The sequence below is a fragment of the Heptranchias perlo genome, unplaced genomic scaffold, assembly GCF_035084215.1.
Source record: "Heptranchias perlo isolate sHepPer1 unplaced genomic scaffold, sHepPer1.hap1 HAP1_SCAFFOLD_1560, whole genome shotgun sequence".
Lineage (NCBI taxonomy): Eukaryota > Metazoa > Chordata > Chondrichthyes > Hexanchiformes > Hexanchidae > Heptranchias > Heptranchias perlo.
Window position 1 is genome coordinate 1 of NW_027138818.1, and position 20,064 is coordinate 20,064.

The 20,064-nt window shown below is 53.7% G+C and overlaps 1 protein-coding gene across 1 annotated transcript; it reads right to left on the bottom strand.

The window, feature by feature from the left end:
* Window positions 1-2,480: 2,480 nt before the first annotated feature.
* Window positions 2,481-18,414, bottom strand: LOC137309265 (Krueppel-like factor 15). The gene is made up of 3 exons (XM_067977528.1): window positions 17,635-18,414; window positions 4,781-5,571; window positions 2,481-3,381 (listed from the first exon to the last, which is right to left on the bottom strand). Exons 2-3 carry the CDS (start codon window positions 5,512-5,514, stop codon window positions 3,216-3,218), a joined length of 900 nt encoding a protein of 299 aa, XP_067833629.1. The 5' UTR covers window positions 5,515-5,571; window positions 17,635-18,414; the 3' UTR covers window positions 2,481-3,215.
* Window positions 18,415-20,064: the final 1,650 nt, after the last annotated feature.

Here is a 20,064-nt window from a genome sequence, read left to right on the forward strand (position 1 = left end):
TAATGGCAGATTAGAGGGGAGAGAGAGTGAGAGGGGAGCGAGACTGTGGGAGTGGGAGACAGAGAGAGAGAAGCAGAGAGGGAACAAGACCGTGAGAGTAGGAGAGCAAGATAGTGGGAGTGGGAGACAGTGAGCGGGAGAGAGAGATAGTGAGAGTGGGAGACAGAGAGAGAGAGAGACAGTGAGAGTGGAAGACAGAGAGAGAGACAGTGAGAGTGGGCGACAGAGAGAGAGACAGTGAGAGTGGGAGAGAGACAGTGAGAGTGGGAGAGATAGTGAAGAGTGGGAGACAGAGAGAGAGTGAGAGTGGGAGACAGAGAGAGAGAGTGGAAGACAGAGGAGAGTGGGAGACAGAGAGAGAGAGAGTGGGAGGTACTGTGAGAGTGGGAGAGAGTGAGAGTGGGAGAGAGAGAGAGAGAGTGGAGACAGAGAGAGAGATAGTGAGAGTGGAAGACAGAGAGAGAGAGGGAGGGTACTGTGAGAGTGGGAGAGAGAGTGAGAGTGGGAGACAGAAAGAGAGAGAGTGGAAGACAGAGAGAGGGAGGTACTGTGAGAGTGGAAGACAGAGAGAGAGAGATAGTGAGAGTGGGAGTGGGAGAGAGAGAGTGAGAGTGGGAGAGGGAGACAGAGAGATAGTGGGAGACAGAAGAGAGAGAGAGTGAGAGTGGAAGGACAGAGAGAGAGATGGTGAGAGTGGGGGACAGAGAGAGAGAGTGGGAGACAGAGAGAGAGTGAGAGTGGGGGGACAGAGAGAGAAAGAGTGGGGAACAGAGAGTGAGAGTGGGGGGGGAACAGAGAGTGAGAGTGGGGAAGAGAGAGCAGGAGAGGGGAGGAGAGTGAGAGTGGGGGGACAGGAGTGAGAGTGGGGGACGGAGAGTGAGAGTGGGGGACAGAGAGAGAGTGAGAGTGGGGAACAGAGAGTGAGAGTGGGGGACAGAGAGAGAAAGAGTGGGGAACAGAGTGGAGAGTGGGGAACAGAGAGAGAGAGAGTGGGGAACAGAGAGAGAGAGTGAGAGTGGGAACAGAGAGTGAGAGTGGGGAACGAGGAGAGAGAGAGTGAGAGGGGGAACAGAGTGAGAGTGGGAACAGAGAGAGAGTGAGAGTGGGGAACAGAGAGAGAGAGAGTGAGAGTGGGAACAGAGAGAGAGAGTGAGAGTGGGGAACAGAGAGAGAGAGTGAGAGTGGGAACAGAGAGAGAGAGTGAGAGTGGGAACAGAGAGAGAGAGTGAGAGTGGGGAACAGAGAGACAGAGAGAGTGGGGAACAGAGAGAGAGAGTGAGAGTGGGGAACAGAAGAGAGAGTGAGAGTGGGGAACAGAGAGAGAGAGTGAGAGTGGGAACAGAGAGAGAGAGTGAGAGTGGGGAACAGAGAGAGAGAGTGAGAGTGGGAACAGAGAGACAGAGTGAGAGTGGGAACAGAGAGAGAGAGTGAGAGTGGGGAACAGAGAGAGAGAGTGAGTGAGAGTGGGGAACAGAGAGAGAGTGGGAGACAGAGAGAGGGAAGCGGAGAGAGAGGGACACAGAGAGGAGAAAAAGAGTGAGACAGAGAGATCTCCCGCTCTCTCCCTCTCTCCTTATCCCCCTTGATCGTGGAGAGTTCATCAATCAAATAAAGTCCAAACCATTGCATTCAGCATTTTTTAATAAATTGTCTTTAAGCTCGAGAAATACTGGAATCAAATGCCTTCGCAACTCAGTGACCAGGCAGGATACAAAATGTGAAAGTTGTTCAATCAAATCAAATCAAAGTAAGTGCAGATCTCCAGACACCTCAGACCGAGGCCTGACACACACTGACGACACCAAGGGGCAGAGGCTACACACTCAAATATTAAATGATATCACATTCCCCTCAATCCAGTCACTCGTTTATCTTTTCCTGTCTCATGTTACTGTCCCTAATAGTTCCATGGCTCAGGGACAGAGTCAGGGACTCCTATCAACACCTGCACTGACCCACTCCCTCCCTCCCTACCCCACAGTCCAACCCCTGATCAGGAGCTGGGGGGAGAGAGAAGGGGGGAGAGAGAGAGAGAGGGGGGGGAGAGAGAGGGGGGGAGAGAGAGGGGGGGAGGGGGGGGGAGAGGGAGGGGGGGGGGGGGAAGAGAGAGAGGGAGGAAGAGAGAGAGAGAGGAGGAGAGGGAGGAGAGAGGAGGGAGAGAGAGAGAGAGGAGGGGGAGAGAGAGGGGGAGGAGAGAGGAGGGGAGAGAGAGAGAGAGGAGAGAGGGGGGAGAGTGAGAGGGAGAGGGGGAGAGGGAGAGAGGGGGGGAAGAGAGAGGGGGAGAGAGAGGGAGGAGGAGAGAGGGGGGAGAGGGAGGAAGGAGAGGGAGAGAGGGGAGGAGAGAAGAGGGAGGAGAGAGAGGGGGGGAGGAGAGAGAGGAGGAAGGAGAGGGGGGAGAGAGAGGAGAGAGAGAGGGGGGAGAGAGAGAGAGAGAGAGGGGAGAGGAGGAGAGGGGGGGAGAGAGAGAGGGGGGGGGGGGAAGAGAGAGAGGGGGGAGAGAGAGGGGGGGAAGAGAGAGAGGGAGGAGAGAGAGAGAGAGGGGAGAGAGAGAGAGGGGGGAGAGAGAGGGGAGAGAGAGAGGGAGGAGAGAGAGAGAGAGAGAGGGGAGAGAGAGAGAGGGGAGAGAGAGAGGGAGAGAGAGAGGGGGAGAGAGAGAGGGGGGAGAGAGAGAGGGAAAGAGCGAGGGAGAGAGAGCGGGGAGAGAGAGGTGGTGGGGAAGAGAGCGGGAGAGAGAGGGCGAGGGGGAGAGAGGGGGAGGGGGAGAGAGAGAGAGAGAGGGGGGAAGCTGGGAGAGAGAGCGGGGGACAGACAGGGCGAGAGAGTGGGGGAGAGAGCGAGGGAGGGGACCGGGGGCTTGGGACAGTGCAGGTGCTAACAGAGCCGATGACCCGGGAAGCTGAAAGGAACAGACGGAGGTTTGACCAGGAAAGGAGAGAGAGAATGGTCTGAAAATGACTGCAAGTGTTGAGGTATCCGGGAGAGCTGTGTGTTTCGGGGCTTCTGCTGGTGAACCCACCAATCTGCACTGGTTTATTAGACCGACATTGTCCTCTGCGGGTCCCTGGGGAACAGTCCAGCTCCTCTAAGAGCGATCCTGGACTCGGTGTGTGGACCAGCCAGCGCATCCCAGGCCCTCAGCCGTCTGCTGCGCAGTAATATTCTCCTCTTTCGTCTAGACGCTCGAGGTGGAGCTGGAGGGGGTGGTGGGCGGTCAGTTATCGTGTCTGCGTTACCCGATTGGGGCGAGGGAAGCGATGGACTTTGACGTGTTTGGACAGGTGATCACTCCGAGCAAATCGTTTCTCACACACGGAGCACTGGTAGGGTTTGATCCCAGAGTGTGAGCGTTTGTGTCGGGATAGCTCATCTGATCGCGAAAACCTGTGGGCAACAGAACACCAAGGGAAGAGGCCGTCAGACTGGGCGAGAGATCCGAATCTACCCCCGCATTCCCACTCCCCAAGGCCACCGGCCGCTGCACCAACCCACACAGATATTCGACTGCAGAAGGCATCACAGGCAGTCCTGTCCCCACCCAACGGTCCACAGACCCGCACTTTCCAGCAGGGACCCCGGGGTTGATTCATCCCCTCCCTAACCCGGGGGTCTACGAGGCCAGTTGTAGCCACCACCCCTCTCTCTACCACCCAGTTGAGATGAGCCTCACCCAGGACAGGCTGGGGATGCACCCTGGGCCTTCCCTGCTGTGTGTCGGGGACTCACCGGGCGGGGGATTTATTGGGGTCTTTAATAGGAGCAGTTGCCCTACGTTGTCCTGTTCACTGCACTCGCTGACCTACACTGGCGCCCATTTTTAAATTCTCCACCCTCGTGTTCAAATCCCCTCCCTGGCCCTCGCCCCCCTCCCTATCTCTGTAACCTCCTCCAGCCCCTACGACCCTCCCAGATCTCTGCGCTCCTCCAATTCCGGCCTCTTGTCCATCCCCCGATTTCCGTCGCTCCACCATTGGCGGCCGTGCCTTCAGCTGCCTCGGCCCTAAGCTCTGGAATTCCCTCCCTAAACCTCTCCGCCTCTCTCTCCTCCTTTAAGACGCTCCTTAAAACCTCCCTCTTTGACCAAGCTTTTGGTCACCTGTCCTAATCATAGAATGTTGCAGCATAGGAGGAGGCCATTCAGCCCATCGTGCCTGTGCCGTCTCTTTGAAAGAGTTATCCAATTAGTCCCATTCCCCCCTGCTCTTTCCCCAGAGCCCTGCAAATTTTTCTCCTTCAATTCCTCCAATTCCCTTTTGAAAGTTATTATTGAATCTGCTTCCACCGCCCTTTCAGGCAGTGAATTCCAGATCAGAACAACTCGCTGCGTAAAAAAACATTCTCCTCATCTCCCCCTCTGGTTCTTTCACCAATCACCTTAAATCTGTGTCCTCTGGTTCCCGACCCTCCTGCCACTGGAAACAGTTTCTCCTTATTTACTCTATCAAAACCCCTCATGATTTTGAACACCTCGATTAAATCTCCTCTTAACCCTCTCTGCTCCGAGGAGAACAATCCCAGCTTCTCCAGTCTCTCCACATCACTGGAGTCCCTCATCCCCGGGACCATTCTGGTAAATCTCCTCTGCACCCTCTCTAAGGCCTTGACATCTTTCCTGAATCGCGGTGCCCAGAACTGGTCACGATACTCCGGCTGGGGCCTATAAAGTTGACCATAAGTAGAGCCGATGTCTCCCTGTGGCTTGGAGTGTGATTCACACTCCTGTGAAGTGCCTGGGGAGGGTTTTATGACAGTGTTAGGCAGTCAGGAGCTGCTGTTTGCTCACCTCCAGTCACAGCCGGGCCAGGTACAGGTGAAGGGTTTCTCTCCGGTGTGACGCCGGGTATGGGCCTTTAAGTGACTGCTCTTGCTGTAAATCTTGCTGCAGCCGGGGTACAAGCACTTGTGAACTTTCAGCAGTTCCGGCGTGGCGAATCTTGGCGTCTTGTGGGAGGCCTCAGTCTGGCTTTGGGCAGAGAGCTTGGCAGCAATGCGGACAAACTGCCGGGGGGGAGCGGAGGGAGCGGCCTGGGGCACCAGGGCGTAGGTTTGGCCCTGGATACTGACCAGGAGCTGGGCGAGGCTGACCCCTCGGCCCTCCCGCACCTGCAGGACGAGGGGAGGGACCCCCGGGGAGGACGAAGGAGTTTGTTCCCCATCCCCAGGCTCCTGGAGGCTGGGCTCCATCGCTACCCTGCTCGGGCAGGGCCCCTCTCCCTCCTGGGCCTCACTGTCCAACACGAGCGGCCAGGGTCTGCTCTCCGACCCTTCCCCCCTCAGCTGCAGGCTCATGTGTTCCACCAGGAACTCTTCGATCTCGTCCAGTGTCGGCTGAAAGCTGCTCCAAGGGTGATGGGTTCCTGCAGCCTCCGACAGGAGGTACTCGATGAAGCTCTCGGGCCCAGTGCCCAGAGGACCTGGGGAGCTCTGATTGGAACATTCACTGTCGTACTCCCAGACCGGCGAAGGAACAGACTCATGGAGTCGGGCTGTCAGACCCGGGCCGCTGTAGTAATACATCGTCTCCCTCCGGGGGGATACAACACTGCCCAACAGAGAGGCTGCGATCAATGAAACCTGCAGACAAACAGAAACTGGAGTCAGATCCAACGGCAAGATGACAGAGTCCTGGCATTTTATATCCACTGTCCCATCAAACACACCCGGGGCAGGTACAGGGTTAGATACAGAGTAAAGCTCCCTCTACACTGTCCCATCAAACACTCCCGGGGCAGGTACAGGGTTAGATACAGAGTAAAGCTCCCTCTACACTGTCCCATCAAACACTCCCAGGGCAGATACAGGGTTAGATACAGAGTAAAGCTCCCTCTACACTGTCCCATCAAACACTCCCAGGGCAGGGACAGGGTTAGATACAGAGTAAAGCTCCCTCTACACTGTCCCATCAAACACTCCCAGGGTCAGGTACAGGGTTAGATACAGAGTAAAGCTCCCTCTACACTGTCCCATCAAACACTCCCAGGGCAGGTACAGGGTTAGATACAGAGTAAAGCTCCCTCTACACTGTCCCATCAAACACTCCCAGGGGCAGGTACAGGGTTAGATACAGAGTAAAGCTCCCTCTACACTGTCCCATCAAAAACACCCAGGGCAGGTACAGGGTTAGATACAGAGTAAAGCTCCCTCTACACTGTCCCATCAAACACTCCCTGGGCAGGTACAGGGTTAGATACAGAGTAAAGCTCCCTCTACACTGTCCCATCAAACACTCCCAGGGGCAGGTACAGGGTTAGATACAGAGTAAAGCTCCCTCTACACTGTCCCATCAAACACTCCCAGGGGCAGGTACAGGGTTAGATACAGAGTAAAGCTCCCTCTACACTGTCCCATCAAACACTCCCAGGGGCAGGTACAGGGTTAGATACAGAGTAAAGCTCCCTCTACACTGTCCCATCAAACACTCCCAGGGCAGGTACAGGGTTAGATACAGAGTAAAGCTCCCTCTACACTGTCCCATCAAACACTCCCAGGGGCAGGTACAGGGTTAGATACAGAGTAAAGCTCCCTCTACACTGTCCCATCAAACACTCCCAGGGCAGGGACAGGGTTAGATACAGAGTAAAGCTCCCTCCACACTGTCCCATCAAACACTCCCAGGGCAGGTACAGGATTAGATACAGAGTAAAGCTCCCTCTACACTGTCCCATCAAACACTCCCAGGGCAGGTACAGGGTTAGATACAGAGTAAAGCTCCCTCTACACTGTCCCATCAAACACTCCCAGGGCAGGTACAGGGTTAGATACAGAGTAAAGCTCCCTCTACACTGTCCCATCAAACACTCCCAGGGCAGGTACAGGGTGAGATACAGAGTAAAGCTCCCTCTACACTGTCCCATCAAACACTCCCAGGGCAGGGACAGGGTTAGATACAGAGTAAAGCTCCCTCCACACTGTCCCATCAAACATCCCCAGGGCAGGTACAGGGTTAGATACAGAGTGAAGCTCCCTCGACACTGTCCCATCAAACACTCCCAGGGCAGGTCAGGGTTAGATACAGAGTAAAGCTCCCTCTACACTGTCCCATCAAACACTCCCAGGGCAGGTACAGGGTTAGATACAGAGTAAAGCTCCCTCTACACTGTCCCATCAAACACTCCCGGGGCAGGTACAGGGTTAGATACAGAGTAAAGCTCCCTCTACACTGTCCCGTCAAACACTCCCAGGGCAGGTACAGGGTTAGATACAGAGTAAAGCTCCCTCTACACTGTCCCATCAAACACTCCCGGGGCAGGTACAGCACGGGTTAGATACAGAGTAAAGCTCCCTCAACACTGTCCCATCAAACACTCCCGGGGCAGGTACAGCACGGGTTAGATACAGAGTAAAGCTCCCTCCACACTGTCCCATCAAACACTCCCAGGACAGGTACAGGGTTACAGACAGAGTAAAGCTCCCTCTACACTGTCCCATCAAACACTCCCAGGACAGGTACAGGGTTACAGACAGAGTAAAGCTCCCTCGACACTGGCCAATCAAACACTCCCAGGGCAGGTACAGCACGGGTTAGATACAGAGTAAAGCTCCCTCTACACTGTCCCATCAAACACTCCCAGGGCAGGTACAGCACGGGTTAGATACAGAGTAAAGCTCCCTCTACACTGTCCCATCAAACACTCCCAGGGCAGGTACAGCACGGGTTAGATACAGAGTAAAGCTCCCTCCACACTGTCCCATCAAACACTCCCAGGGCAGGTACAGGGTTACAGACAGAGTAGAGCTCCCTCCACACTGTCCCATCAAACACTCCCAGGGCAGGTACAGGGTTAGAGACAGAGTAAAGCTCCCTCTGCACTGTCCTGTCAAACACTCCCAGGGCAGGTACAGGGTTAGAGACAGAGTAAAGCTCCCTCTGCACTGTCCTGTCAAACACTCCCAGGGCAGGTACAGGGTTAGATACAGAGTAAAGCTCCCTCCACACTGTCCCATCAAACACTCCCAGGGCAGGTACAGGGTTAGATACAGAGTAAAGCTCCCTCTACACTGTCCCATCAAACACTCCCAGGGGCAGGTACAGGGTTAGATACAGAGTAAAGCTCCCTCTACACTGTCCCATCAAACACTCCCAGGGCAGGGACAGGGTTAGATACAGAGTAAAGCTCCCTCCACACTGTCCCATCAAACACTCCCAGGGCAGGTACAGGGTTAGATACAGAGTAAAGCTCCCTCTACACTGTCCCATCAAACACTCCCAGGGCAGGTACAGGGTTAGATACAGAGTAAAGCTCCCTCTACACTGTCCCATCAAACACTCCCAGGGCAGGGACAGGGTTAGATACAGAGTAAAGCTCCCTCTACACTGTCCCATCAAACACTCCCAGGGCAGGTACAGGGTTAGATACAGAGTAAAGCTCCCTCTACACTGTCCCATCAAACACTCCCAGGGCAGGTACAGGGTTAGATACAGAGTAAAGCTCCCTCTACACTGTCCCATCAAACACTCCCAGGGCAGGTACAGGATTAGATACAGAGTAAAGCTCCCTCTACACTGTCCCATCAAACACTCCCAGGGCAGGTACAGGGTTAGATACAGAGTAAAGCTCCCTCTACACTGTCCCATCAAACACTCCCAGGGCAGGTACAGGGTTAGATACAGAGTAAAGCTCCCTCTACACTGTCCCATCAAACACTCCCAGGGCAGGTACAGGGTGAGATACAGAGTAAAGCTCCCTCTACACTGTCCCATCAAACACTCCCAGGGCAGGGACAGGGTTAGATACAGAGTAAAGCTCCCTCTACACTGTCCCATCAAACATCCCCAGGGCAGGTACAGGGTTAGATACAGAGTGAAGCTCCCTCGACACTGTCCCATCAAACACTCCGAGGGCAGGTACAGGGTTAGATACAGAGTAAAGCTCCCTCTACACTGTCCCATCAAACACTCCCAGGGCAGGTACAGGGTTAGATACAGAGTAAAGCTCCCTCCACACTGTCCCATCAAACACTCCCAGGGCAGGGACAGGGTTAGATACAGAGTAAAGCTCCCTCTACACTGTCCCATCAAACACTCCCAGGGCAGGTACAGGGTTAGATACAGAGTAAAGCTCCCTCTACACTGTCCCATCAAACACTCCCGGGGCACGTACAGGGTTAGATACAGAGTAAAGCTCCCTCTACACTGTCCCGTCAAACACTCCCAGGGCAGGTACAGGGTTAGATACAGAGTAAAGCTCCCTCTACACTGTCCCATCAAACACTCCCGGGGCAGGTACAGCACGGGTTAGATACAGAGTAAAGCTCCCTCAACACTGTCCCATCAAACACTCCCGGGGCAGGTACAGCACGGGTTAGATACAGAGTAAAGCTCCCTCCACACTGTCCCATCAAACACTCCCAGGACAGGTACAGGGTTACAGACAGAGTAAAGCTCCCTCTACACTGTCCCATCAAACACTCCCAGGACAGGTACTGGGTTACAGACAGAGTAAAGCTCCCTCGACACTGGCCAATCAAACACTCCCGGGGCAGGTACAGTACGGGTTAAATACAGAGCAAAGCTCCCTCTGCACTGTCCCATCAAACACTCCCAGGGCAGGTACAGCACGGGTTAGATACAGAGTAAAGCTCCCTCTACACTGTCCCATCAAACACTCCCAGGGCAGGTACAGCACGGGTTAGATACAGAGTAAAGCTCCCTCCACACTGTCCCATCAAACACTCCCAGGGCAGGTACAGGGTTACAGACAGAGTAGAGCTCCCTCCACACTGTCCCATCAAACACTCCCAGGGCAGGTACAGGGTTAGAGACAGAGTAAAGCTCCCTCTGCACTGTCCTGTCAAACACTCCCAGGGCAGGTACAGGGTTAGAGACAGAGTAAAGCTCCCTCTGCACTGTCCTGTCAAACACTCCCAGGGCAGGTACAGGGTTAGATACAGAGTAAAGCTCCCTCTACACTGTCCCATCAAACACTCCCAGGGCAGGTACAGCACGGGTTAGATACAGAGTAAAGCTCCCTCTACACTGTCCCATCAAACACTCCCAGGGCAGGTACAGCACGGGTTAGATACAGAGGAAAGCTCCCTCCACACTGTCCCATCAAACACTCCCAGGGCAGGTACAGGGTTACAGACAGAGTAGAGCTCCCTCCACACTGTCCCATCAAACACTCCCAGGGCAGGTACAGGGTTAGAGACAGAGTAAAGCTCCCTCTGCACTGTCCTGTCAAACACTCCCAGGGCAGGGACAGGGTTAGATACAGAGTAAAGCTCCCTCTACACTGTCCCATCAAACACTCCCAGGGCAGGTACAGGGTTAGATACAGAGTAAAGCTCCCTCTGCACTGTCCCATCAAACACTCCCAGGGCAGGTACAGCACGGGTTCGATACAGAGTAAAGCTCCCTCTACACTGTCCCATCAAACACTCCCAGGGCAGGTACAGCACGGGTTAGATACAGAGTAAAGCTCCCTCCACACTGTCCCATCAAACACTCCCAGGGCAGGTACAGGGTTACAGACAGAGTAGAGCTCCCTCCACACTGTCCCATCAAACACTCCCAGGGCAGGTACAGGGTTAGAGACAGAGTAAAGCTCCCTCTGCACTGTCCTGTCAAACACTCCCAGGGCAGGTACAGGGTTAGAGACAGAGTAAAGCTCCCTCTGCACTGTCCTGTCAAACACTCCCAGGGCAGGTACAGGGTTAGATACAGAGTAAAGCTCCCTCTACACTGTCCCATCAAACACTCCCAGGGCAGGTACAGGGTTAGATACAGAGTAAAGCTCCCTCTACACTGTCCCATCAAACACTCCCAGGGGCAGGTACAGGGTTAGATACAGAGTAAAGCTCCCTCTACACTGTCCCATCAAACACTCCCAGGGCAGGGACAGGGTTAGATACAGAGTAAAGCTCCCTCCACACTGTCCCATCAAACACTCCCAGGGCAGGTACAGGGTTAGATACAGAGTAAAGCTCCCTCTACACTGTCCCATCAAACACTCCCAGGGCAGGTACAGGGTTAGATACAGAGTAAAGCTCCCTCTACACTGTCCCATCAAACACTCCCAGGGCAGGGACAGGGTTAGATACAGAGTAAAGCTCCCTCTACACTGTCCCATCAAACACTCCCAGGGCAGGTACAGGGTGAGATAAAGAGTAAAGCTCCCTCTACACTGTCCCATCAAACACTCCCAGGGCAGGTACAGGGTTAGATACAGAGTAAAGCTCCCTCTACACTGTCCCATCAAACACTCCCAGGGCAGGTACAGGATTAGATACAGAGTAAAGCTCCCTCTACACTGTCCCATCAAACACTCCCAGGGCAGGTACAGGGTTAGATACAGAGTAAAGCTCCCTCTACACTGTCCCATCAAACACTCCCAGGGCAGGTACAGGGTTAGATACAGAGTAAAGCTCCCTCTACACTGTCCCATCAAACACTCCCAGGGCAGGTACAGGGTGAGATACAGAGTAAAGCTCCCTCTACACTGTCCCATCAAACACTCCCAGGGCAGGGACAGGGTTAGATACAGAGTAAAGCTCCCTCTACACTGTCCCATCAAACATCCCCAGGGCAGGTACAGGGTTAGATACAGAGTGAAGCTCCCTCGACACTGTCCCATCAAACACTCCGAGGGCAGGTACAGGGTTAGATACAGAGTAAAGCTCCCTCTACACTGTCCCATCAAACACTCCCAGGGCAGGTACAGGGTTAGATACAGAGTAAAGCTCCCTCCACACTGTCCCATCAAACACTCCCAGGGCAGGTACAGGGTTACAGACAGAGTAGAGCTCCCTCCACACTGTCCCATCAAACACTCCCAGGGCAGGTACAGGGTTAGAGACAGAGTAAAGCTCCCTCTGCACTGTCCTGTCAAACACTCCCAGGGCAGGTACAGGGTTAGAGACAGAGTAAAGCTCCCTCTGCACTGTCCTGTCAAACACTCCCAGGGCAGGTACAGGGTTAGATACAGAGTAAAGCTCCCTCTACACTGTCCCATCAAACACTCCCAGGGCAGGTACAGCACGGGTTAGATACAGAGTAAAGCTCCCTCTACACTGTCCCATCAAACACTCCCAGGGCAGGTACAGCACGGGTTAGATACAGAGTAAAGCTCCCTCCACACTGTCCCATCAAACACTCCCAGGGCAGGTACAGGGTTACAGACAGAGTAGAGCTCCCTCCACACTGTCCCATCAAACACTCCCAGGGCAGGTACAGGGTTAGAGACAGAGTAAAGCTCCCTCTGCACTGTCCTGTCAAACACTCCCAGGGCAGGGACAGGGTTAGATACAGAGTAAAGCTCCCTCTACACTGTCCCATCAAACACTCCCAGGGCAGGTACAGGGTTAGATACAGAGTAAAGCTCCCTCTGCACTGTCCCATCAAACACTCCCAGGACAGGTACAGCACGGGTTCGATACAGAGTAAAGCTCCCTCTACACTGTCCCATCAAACACTCCCAGGGCAGGTACAGCACGGGTTAGATACAGAGTAAAGCTCCCTCCACACTGTCCCATCAAACACTCCCAGGGCAGGTACAGGGTTACAGACAGAGTAGAGCTCCCTCCACACTGTCCCATCAAACACTCCCAGGGCAGGTACAGGGTTAGAGACAGAGTAAAGCTCCCTCTGCACTGTCCTGTCAAACACTCCCAGGGCAGGTACAGGGTTAGAGACAGAGTAAAGCTCCCTCTGCACTGTCCTGTCAAACACTCCCAGGGCAGGTACAGGGTTAGATACAGAGTAAAGCTCCCTCTACACTGTCCCATCAAACACTCCCAGGGCAGGTACAGCACGGGTTAGATACAGAGTAAAGCTCCCTCTACACTGTCCCATCAAACACTCCCAGGGCAGGTACAGCACGGGTTAGATACAGAGTAAAGCTCCCTCCACACTGTCCCATCAAACACTCCCAGGGCAGGTACAGGGTTACAGACAGAGTAGAGCTCCCTCCACACTGTCCCATCAAACACTCCCAGGGCAGGTACAGGGTTAGAGACAGAGTAAAGCTCCCTCTGCACTGTCCTGTCAAACACTCCCAGGGCAGGGACAGGGTTAGATACAGAGTAAAGCTCCCTCTACACTGTCCCATCAAACACTCCCAGGGCAGGTACAGGGTTAGATACAGAGTAAAGCTCCCTCTGCACTGTCCCATCAAACACTCCCAGGGCAGGTACAGCACGGGTTCGATACAGAGTAAAGCTCCCTCTACACTGTCCCATCAAACACTCCCAGGGCAGGTACAGCACGGGTTAGATACAGAGTAAAGCTCCCTCTACACTGTCCCGTCAAACACTCCCAGGGCAGGTACAGGGTTAGATACAGAGTAAAGCTCCCTCTACACTGTCCCATCAAACACTCCCAGGGCAGGTACAGCACGGGTTAGATACAGAGTAAAGCTCCCTCTACACTGTCCCGTCAAACACTCCCAGGGCAGGTACAGCACGGGTTAGATACAGAGTAAAGCTCCCTCTACACTGTCCCGTCAAACACTCCCAGGGCAGGTACAGGGTTAAATACAGAGTAAAGCTCCCTCTGCACTGTCCCATCAAACACTCCCAGGGCAGGTACAGCACGGGTTAGATACAGAGTAAAGCTCCCTCTACACTGTCCCGTCAAACACTCCCAGGGCAGGTACAGGGTTAGATACTGAGTAAAGCTCCCTCTACACTGTCCCATCAAACACTCCCAGGGCAGGTCCAGCACGGGTTAGATACAGAGTAAAGCTCCCTCTACACTGTCCCGTCAAACACTCCCAGGGCAGGTACAGGGTTAGATACAGAGTAAAGCTCCCTTAACACTGTCCCATCAAACACTCCCAGGGCAGGTACAGCACGGGTTAGATACAGAGTAAAGCTCCCTCTACACTGTCCCATCAAACACTCCCAGGGCAGGTACAGCACGGGTTAGATACAGAGTAAAGCTCCCTCCACACTGTCCCATCAAACACTCCCAGGACAGGTACAGGGTTACAGACAGAGTAGAGCTCCCTCCACACTGTCCCATCAAACACTCCCAGGGCAGGTACAGGGTTAGATACAGAGTAAAGCTCCCTCTGCACTGTCCCATCAAACACTCCCGGGGCAGGTACAGGGTTGGATACAGAGTAAAGCTCCCTCTACACTGTCCCATCAAACACTCCCGGGGCAGGTACAGGGTTAGATACAGAGTAAAGCTCCCTCAACACTGTCCCATCAAACACTCGCAGGGCAGGTACAGGGTTAGAGACAGAGTAAAGCTCCCTCTGCACTGTCCTGTCAAACACTCCCAGGGCAGGTACAACACAGGTTAGATACAGAGTAAAGCTCCCTCAACACTGTCCCGTCAAACACTCCCAGGGCAGGTACAGCACGGGTTAGATACAGAGTAAAGCTCCCTCTACACTGTCCCGTCAAACACTCCCAGGGCAGGTACAGGGTTAAATACAGAGTAAAGCTCCCTCTGCACTGTCCCATCAAACACTCCCAGGGCAGGTACAGCACGGGTTAGATACAGAGTAAAGCTCCCTCTACACTGTCCCGTCAAACACTCCCAGGGCAGGTACAGGGTTAGATACTGAGTAAAGCTCCCTCTACACTGTCCCATCAAACACTCCCAGGGCAGGTCCAGCACGGGTTAGATACAGAGTAAAGCTCCCTCTACACTGTCCCGTCAAACACTCCCAGGGCAGGTACAGGGTTAGATACAGAGTAAAGCTCCCTTAACACTGTCCCATCAAACACTCCCAGGGCAGGTACAGCACGGGTTAGATACAGAGTAAAGCTCCCTCTACACTGTCCCATCAAACACTCCCAGGGCAGGTACAGCACGGGTTAGATACAGAGTAAAGCTCCCTCCACACTGTCCCATCAAACACTCCCAGGACAGGTACAGGGTTACAGACAGAGTAGAGCTCCCTCCACACTGTCCCATCAAACACTCCCAGGGCAGGTACAGGGTTAGATACAGAGTAAAGCTCCCTCTGCACTGTCCCATCAAACACTCCCGGGGCAGGTACAGGGTTGGATACAGAGTAAAGCTCCCTCTACACTGTCCCATCAAACACTCCCGGGGCAGGTACAGGGTTAGATACAGAGTAAAGCTCCCTCAACACTGTCCCATCAAACACTCGCAGGGCAGGTACAGGGTTAGAGACAGAGTAAAGCTCCCTCTGCACTGTCCTGTCAAACACTCCCAGGGCAGGTACAACACAGGTTAGATACAGAGTAAAGCTCCCTCAACACTGTCCCATCAAACACTCCCAGGGCAGGTACAGCACGGGTTCGATGCAGAGTAAAGCTCCCTCTGCACTGTCCCATCAAACACTCCCAGGGTCAGGTACAGGGTTAGATACAGAGTAAAGCTCCCTCTACACTGTCCCATCAAACACTCCCAGGGCAGGTACAGGGTTAGATACAGAGTAAAGCTCCCTCTACACTGTCCCATCAAACACTCCCAGGGCAGGTACAGGGTTAGATACAGAGTAAAGCTCCCTCTACACTGTCCCATCAAACACTCCCAGCTCAGGTACAAGGTTAGATACAGAGTAAAGCTCCCTCTACACTGTCCCATCAAACACTCCCAGCGCAGGTACAGGGTTTGATACAGAGTAAAGCTCCCTCTGCACTGTCCCATCAAACACTCCCAGCGCAGGTACAGGGTTAGATACAGAGTAAAGCTCCCTCTACACTGTCCCATCAAACACTCCCAGGGCAGATACAGGGTTAGATACAGAGTAAAGCTCCCTCTGCAGTGTCCCACTGAGGGGAATCTCCCAGCCTGGCTGAGATGTCAGATATTGAGAGCTCAATACCGCAGAAAGCTTTGGGGAGTATCGAACTTGCAGGGGTGAAATTAAAAAGGAAATTAGGAAAGCAAAGGGAGGGCAGGAAAAAATACTGGCAAATAAAATTGAGGGAAACCCAAAAATGTTTTATAAATACATAAAGAGCAAGAGGATAACTAAGGAAAGAGTAGGGCCTATTAGAGACCAAAAAGGTAACCTCTGTGTGGAGGCGGAAGATGTGGGGATGGTTCTTCATGAATACTTTGCGTCTGAATTCAGAAAAGAGGGGGACAATGAAGAAATTGTAGTTAAGGAGGAGGAGTGTGAAATATTGGGTGAGATAGTGGGAGAGGGAGTATTCAGGGGATTAGCATCTCTGAAAGTAGATAAATCACCAGGTCCGGATGAAATGTCTCCCAGGCTGTTAAGAGAAGCCAGGGAGGAAATAGCGGAGGCTCTCACCATCATTATCCAATCCTCCCTGACTACAGGCGTGGTGCCGGAGGATTGGAGGACTGCTAACATTGTACCGTTGTTTAAAAAGGGAGAAAGAGATAAACCGAGTAATTACAGGCCAGTCAGTCTAACCTCGGTGGTGGGCAAATTATTGGAATCAATTCTGAGGGACAGGATAAATCGTCATTTAAAAAGGCATGGGTTAATCAAGGACAGTCAGCATGGATTTGTTAAGGGAAGGTTGTGTCTGACTAACTTGATTGAATTTTTTGAGGTAACAAGGAGGGTTGATGGGGGTAGTGCATTTGATGTAGTCTACATGGATTTTAGCAAGGCTTTTGACAAGGTCCCACATGGCGGACTGGTCAAAAAAGTACAAGCCCATGGGATCCAAGGGAAAGTGTCAAGTTGGATCCAAAATTGGCTCAGTGGCAGGAAGCAAAGGGTAATGGTTGACGGGTGTTTTTGGGACTGGAAGGCTGTTTCCAGTGGGGTTCCGCAGGGCTCAGTACGAGGTCCCTTGCTTTTTGTGGTATATATTAATGATTTGGACTTGAATGTGGGGGACATGATCAAGAAGTTTGCAGATGATGCTAAAATTGGCCGTGTGGCTGATAGTGAGCAGGAAAGCTGTAGACTGCAGGAAGATATCAATGGACTGGTCAGATGGGCAGAAAAGTGGCAAATGGAATTCAATCTGGAGAAGTGTGAGGTAATGTATTTGGGGAGAGCAAACAAGGCAAGGGAATACACAATAAATGGGAGAATACTGAGAGGTGTAGAGGAAGTGAGGGACCTTGGAGTGCATGTCCACAGATCCCTGAAGGTAGCAGGACAGGTAGATAAGGTGGTTAAGAAGGCATATGGGATACTTTCCTTTATTAGCCGAGGCACAGAATATAAGAGCAGGGAGGTTATGCTGGAACTGTATAAAACACTAGTTAGGCCACAGCTTGAGTACTGTGTACAGTTCTGGTCACCACATTACAGGAAGGATGTGATTGCACTCGAGAGGGTGCAGAGGAGATTTACGAGGATGTGGCCAGGGCTGGAGAATTTTAGCTGTGAGGAAAGATTGGATAGGCTGGGGTTGTTTTCATTGGAACAAAGGAGGCTGAGGGGAGATTTAATTGAGGTATAAAATTATGAGGGACCGAGATAGAGTGGATAGGAAGGAGCTATTTCCCTTAGCAGAGGGGTCAGTGACCAGGGGACCTAGATTTAAAGTGATTGGTAGAAGGATTAGAGGGGAGATGAGGAGAAATGTTTTCACCCAGAGGGTGGTGGGGTCTGGAACTCACTGCCTGAGAGGGTGGGAGAGGCAGAAACCCTCATCACATTTAAAAAATACCTGGATGTGCCCCTGAAGTGCCGAAACCTACAGGGCTACGGAGCAAGTGCTGGAAAGGGGGATTAGGCTGGAGGGCTCTTTATCGGCCGGCACGCTGTTGACAGGGTTTACCTGAGGCAAAATCCAGCGCTGTTCCCAGGACAGGAGTCCAATCCACTGCACACCTCCTCGATCGGGAGTGAGACCGTACGCGGAGGCTCGAGGCCGTCGTAGAGCGCTGGAACCCCGTACTGAGCGTTACAAAGCTGACGGCCCTGCTCCTGTGCTTCCCGAAGGCGGCCTCTTCCTGCCGCTCCCTCGCTCTGTGTCTCTGTCCTGTTCCTGCCACTCCCTCAGTCTCGGTCTGTGTCCCTGTTGCTCTGAGATTGACTGTTGATGCTGCAGGTGAATGTCACTGGCCCCTATTTATAAAAGGCTGGGTCATTCCCGTGGATTAATGAGGGCTGGTTATGGGCCTGACTTAAACTCAGGCCTCTCATTGGACGTCGTTTTGTGATTGGTCTGGGAATAGATCGGGAAACATCCAGTCATTGCTGAACCCTCCTTCAGTCCCGGTTAATGTGTAATCCGTGTCCCTCCGAGTAACTGGGAAAATACTGACAGTTTATCTCCGTTCAACCCCAGGTATTGTTCAGGAGAAAGAATTCCCATTTCGACAGAGCCTCTCACCATTTCAGGACATCCCAAAGCTTCACAGCCAATCAAGTACTTTTTGAAGTGAGGTCACTGTTGTAATGTGGGAAACGTGGCAGACAATTTACGCACAGCAAGATCCCACAAACAGAAATGTGATAATGAGCAGATCATCTGTTTTTAGTGATGTTGGTCGAGGGATAAATATTGGCCCCAGGACCCCGGGGAGAACTCCCCCTGCTCTTCTTCCAATAGTGGCCGTGGGATCTTTTACATCCACCTGAGAGGGGCAGACGGGGCCTCGGTTTAACATCTCATCCGAAAGACAGCACCTCCGACAGTGCGGCGCTCCCTCAGTACTGACCCTCCGACAGTGCGGCGCTCCCTCAGTACCGACCCTCCGACAGCGCGGCGCTCCCTCAGTACTGACCCTCCGACAGCACGGCGCTCCCTCAGTACCGACCCTCCGACAGCGCGGCGCTCCCTCAGTACTGACCCTCCGACAGCACGGCGCTCCCTCAGTACTGACCCTCCGACAACGCGGCGCTCCCTCAGTACTGACCCTCCGACAGCGCGGCGCTCCCTCAGTACTGACCCTCCGACAGTGCGGCGCTCCCTCAGTACTGACCCTCCGACAGTGCGGCGCTCCCTCAGTACTGACCCTCCGACAGCGCGGCGCTCCCTCAGTACTGACCCTCCGACAGTGCGGCTCTCCCTCAGTGCTGACCCTCCGACAGTGCGGCGCTCCCTCAGTACTGACCCTCCGACAGTGCGGCGTTCCCTCAGTACTGACCCTCCGACAGTGCGGCTCTCCCTCAGTACTGACCCTCCGACAGTGCGGCGCTCCCTCAGTACTGACCCTCCGACAGTGCGGCGCTCCCTCAGTACTGACCCTCCGACAGTGCGGCGTTCCCTCAGTACTGACCCTCCGACAGTGCGGCTCTCCCTCAGTACTGACCCTCCGACAGCACGGTGCTCCCTCAGTACTGACCCTCCGACAGTGCGGCGCTCCCTCAGTACTGACCCTCCGACAGTGCGGCGCTCCCTCAGTACTGACCCTCCGACAGTGCGGCGTTCCCTCCGTACTGACCCTCCGACAGTGCGGCGCTCCCTCAGTACTGACCCTCCGACAGTGCGGCGCTCCCTCAGTACTGACCCTCCGACAGTGCGGCGCTCCCTCAGTACTGCTCTGGGAGTGTCGGCCAAGGTAATGGGGCTCGAGTCTCTGGAGGGGGGTTCGAACCCACGACCTCCTGACTCAGAGGGGAGAGTGAGACCCACCGAGCCACAGCTGACACCTTAATGAAAACCCATTTGTCTCCTTACTCCCTGGAGGCATCGACTCTCATTGGAGGATTGGTCCCAGAGGCAACGGCCCCCCGGGGGGGGGGGGTGTTTATTACACCGGGGGGGCGGGAATCTTCCTCTCATTTCCTGCTGGTTCTGAACTCTCCATCAGCCCATGCAAGGCCAGGTTAACTCTTCCAACCCCTCCACCAATACTCCCTTCAGAGGGGGGGTGGGCATGGGACTGTACCCCAGTGAGAGGCAGTGCCCTCGGGGAGGGACATGGAACATAAGAAATAGGAGCAGGAGTAGGCCATTCGGCCCCTCGAGTCTGCTCCGCCATTCAATCAGATCATGGCTGATCTTTAACCTCAACTCCCCTTTCCCGCCCGATCCCTGTTTCCATGAGATCTCCTCTCATTCTTCTAAACTCTAGAGAGTATCGGCCCATTCTACTCAATCTCTCCTCATAGGACAACCCTCTCATCCCAGGAATCAATCTAGTGAACCTTCGTTGCACTGCCTCTAAGGCAAGTATATCCTTCCTTAGGTAAGGAGACCAAAACTGTACACAGTATTCCAGGTGAGGTCTCACCAAAGCCCTGTACAATTGTAGCAAGA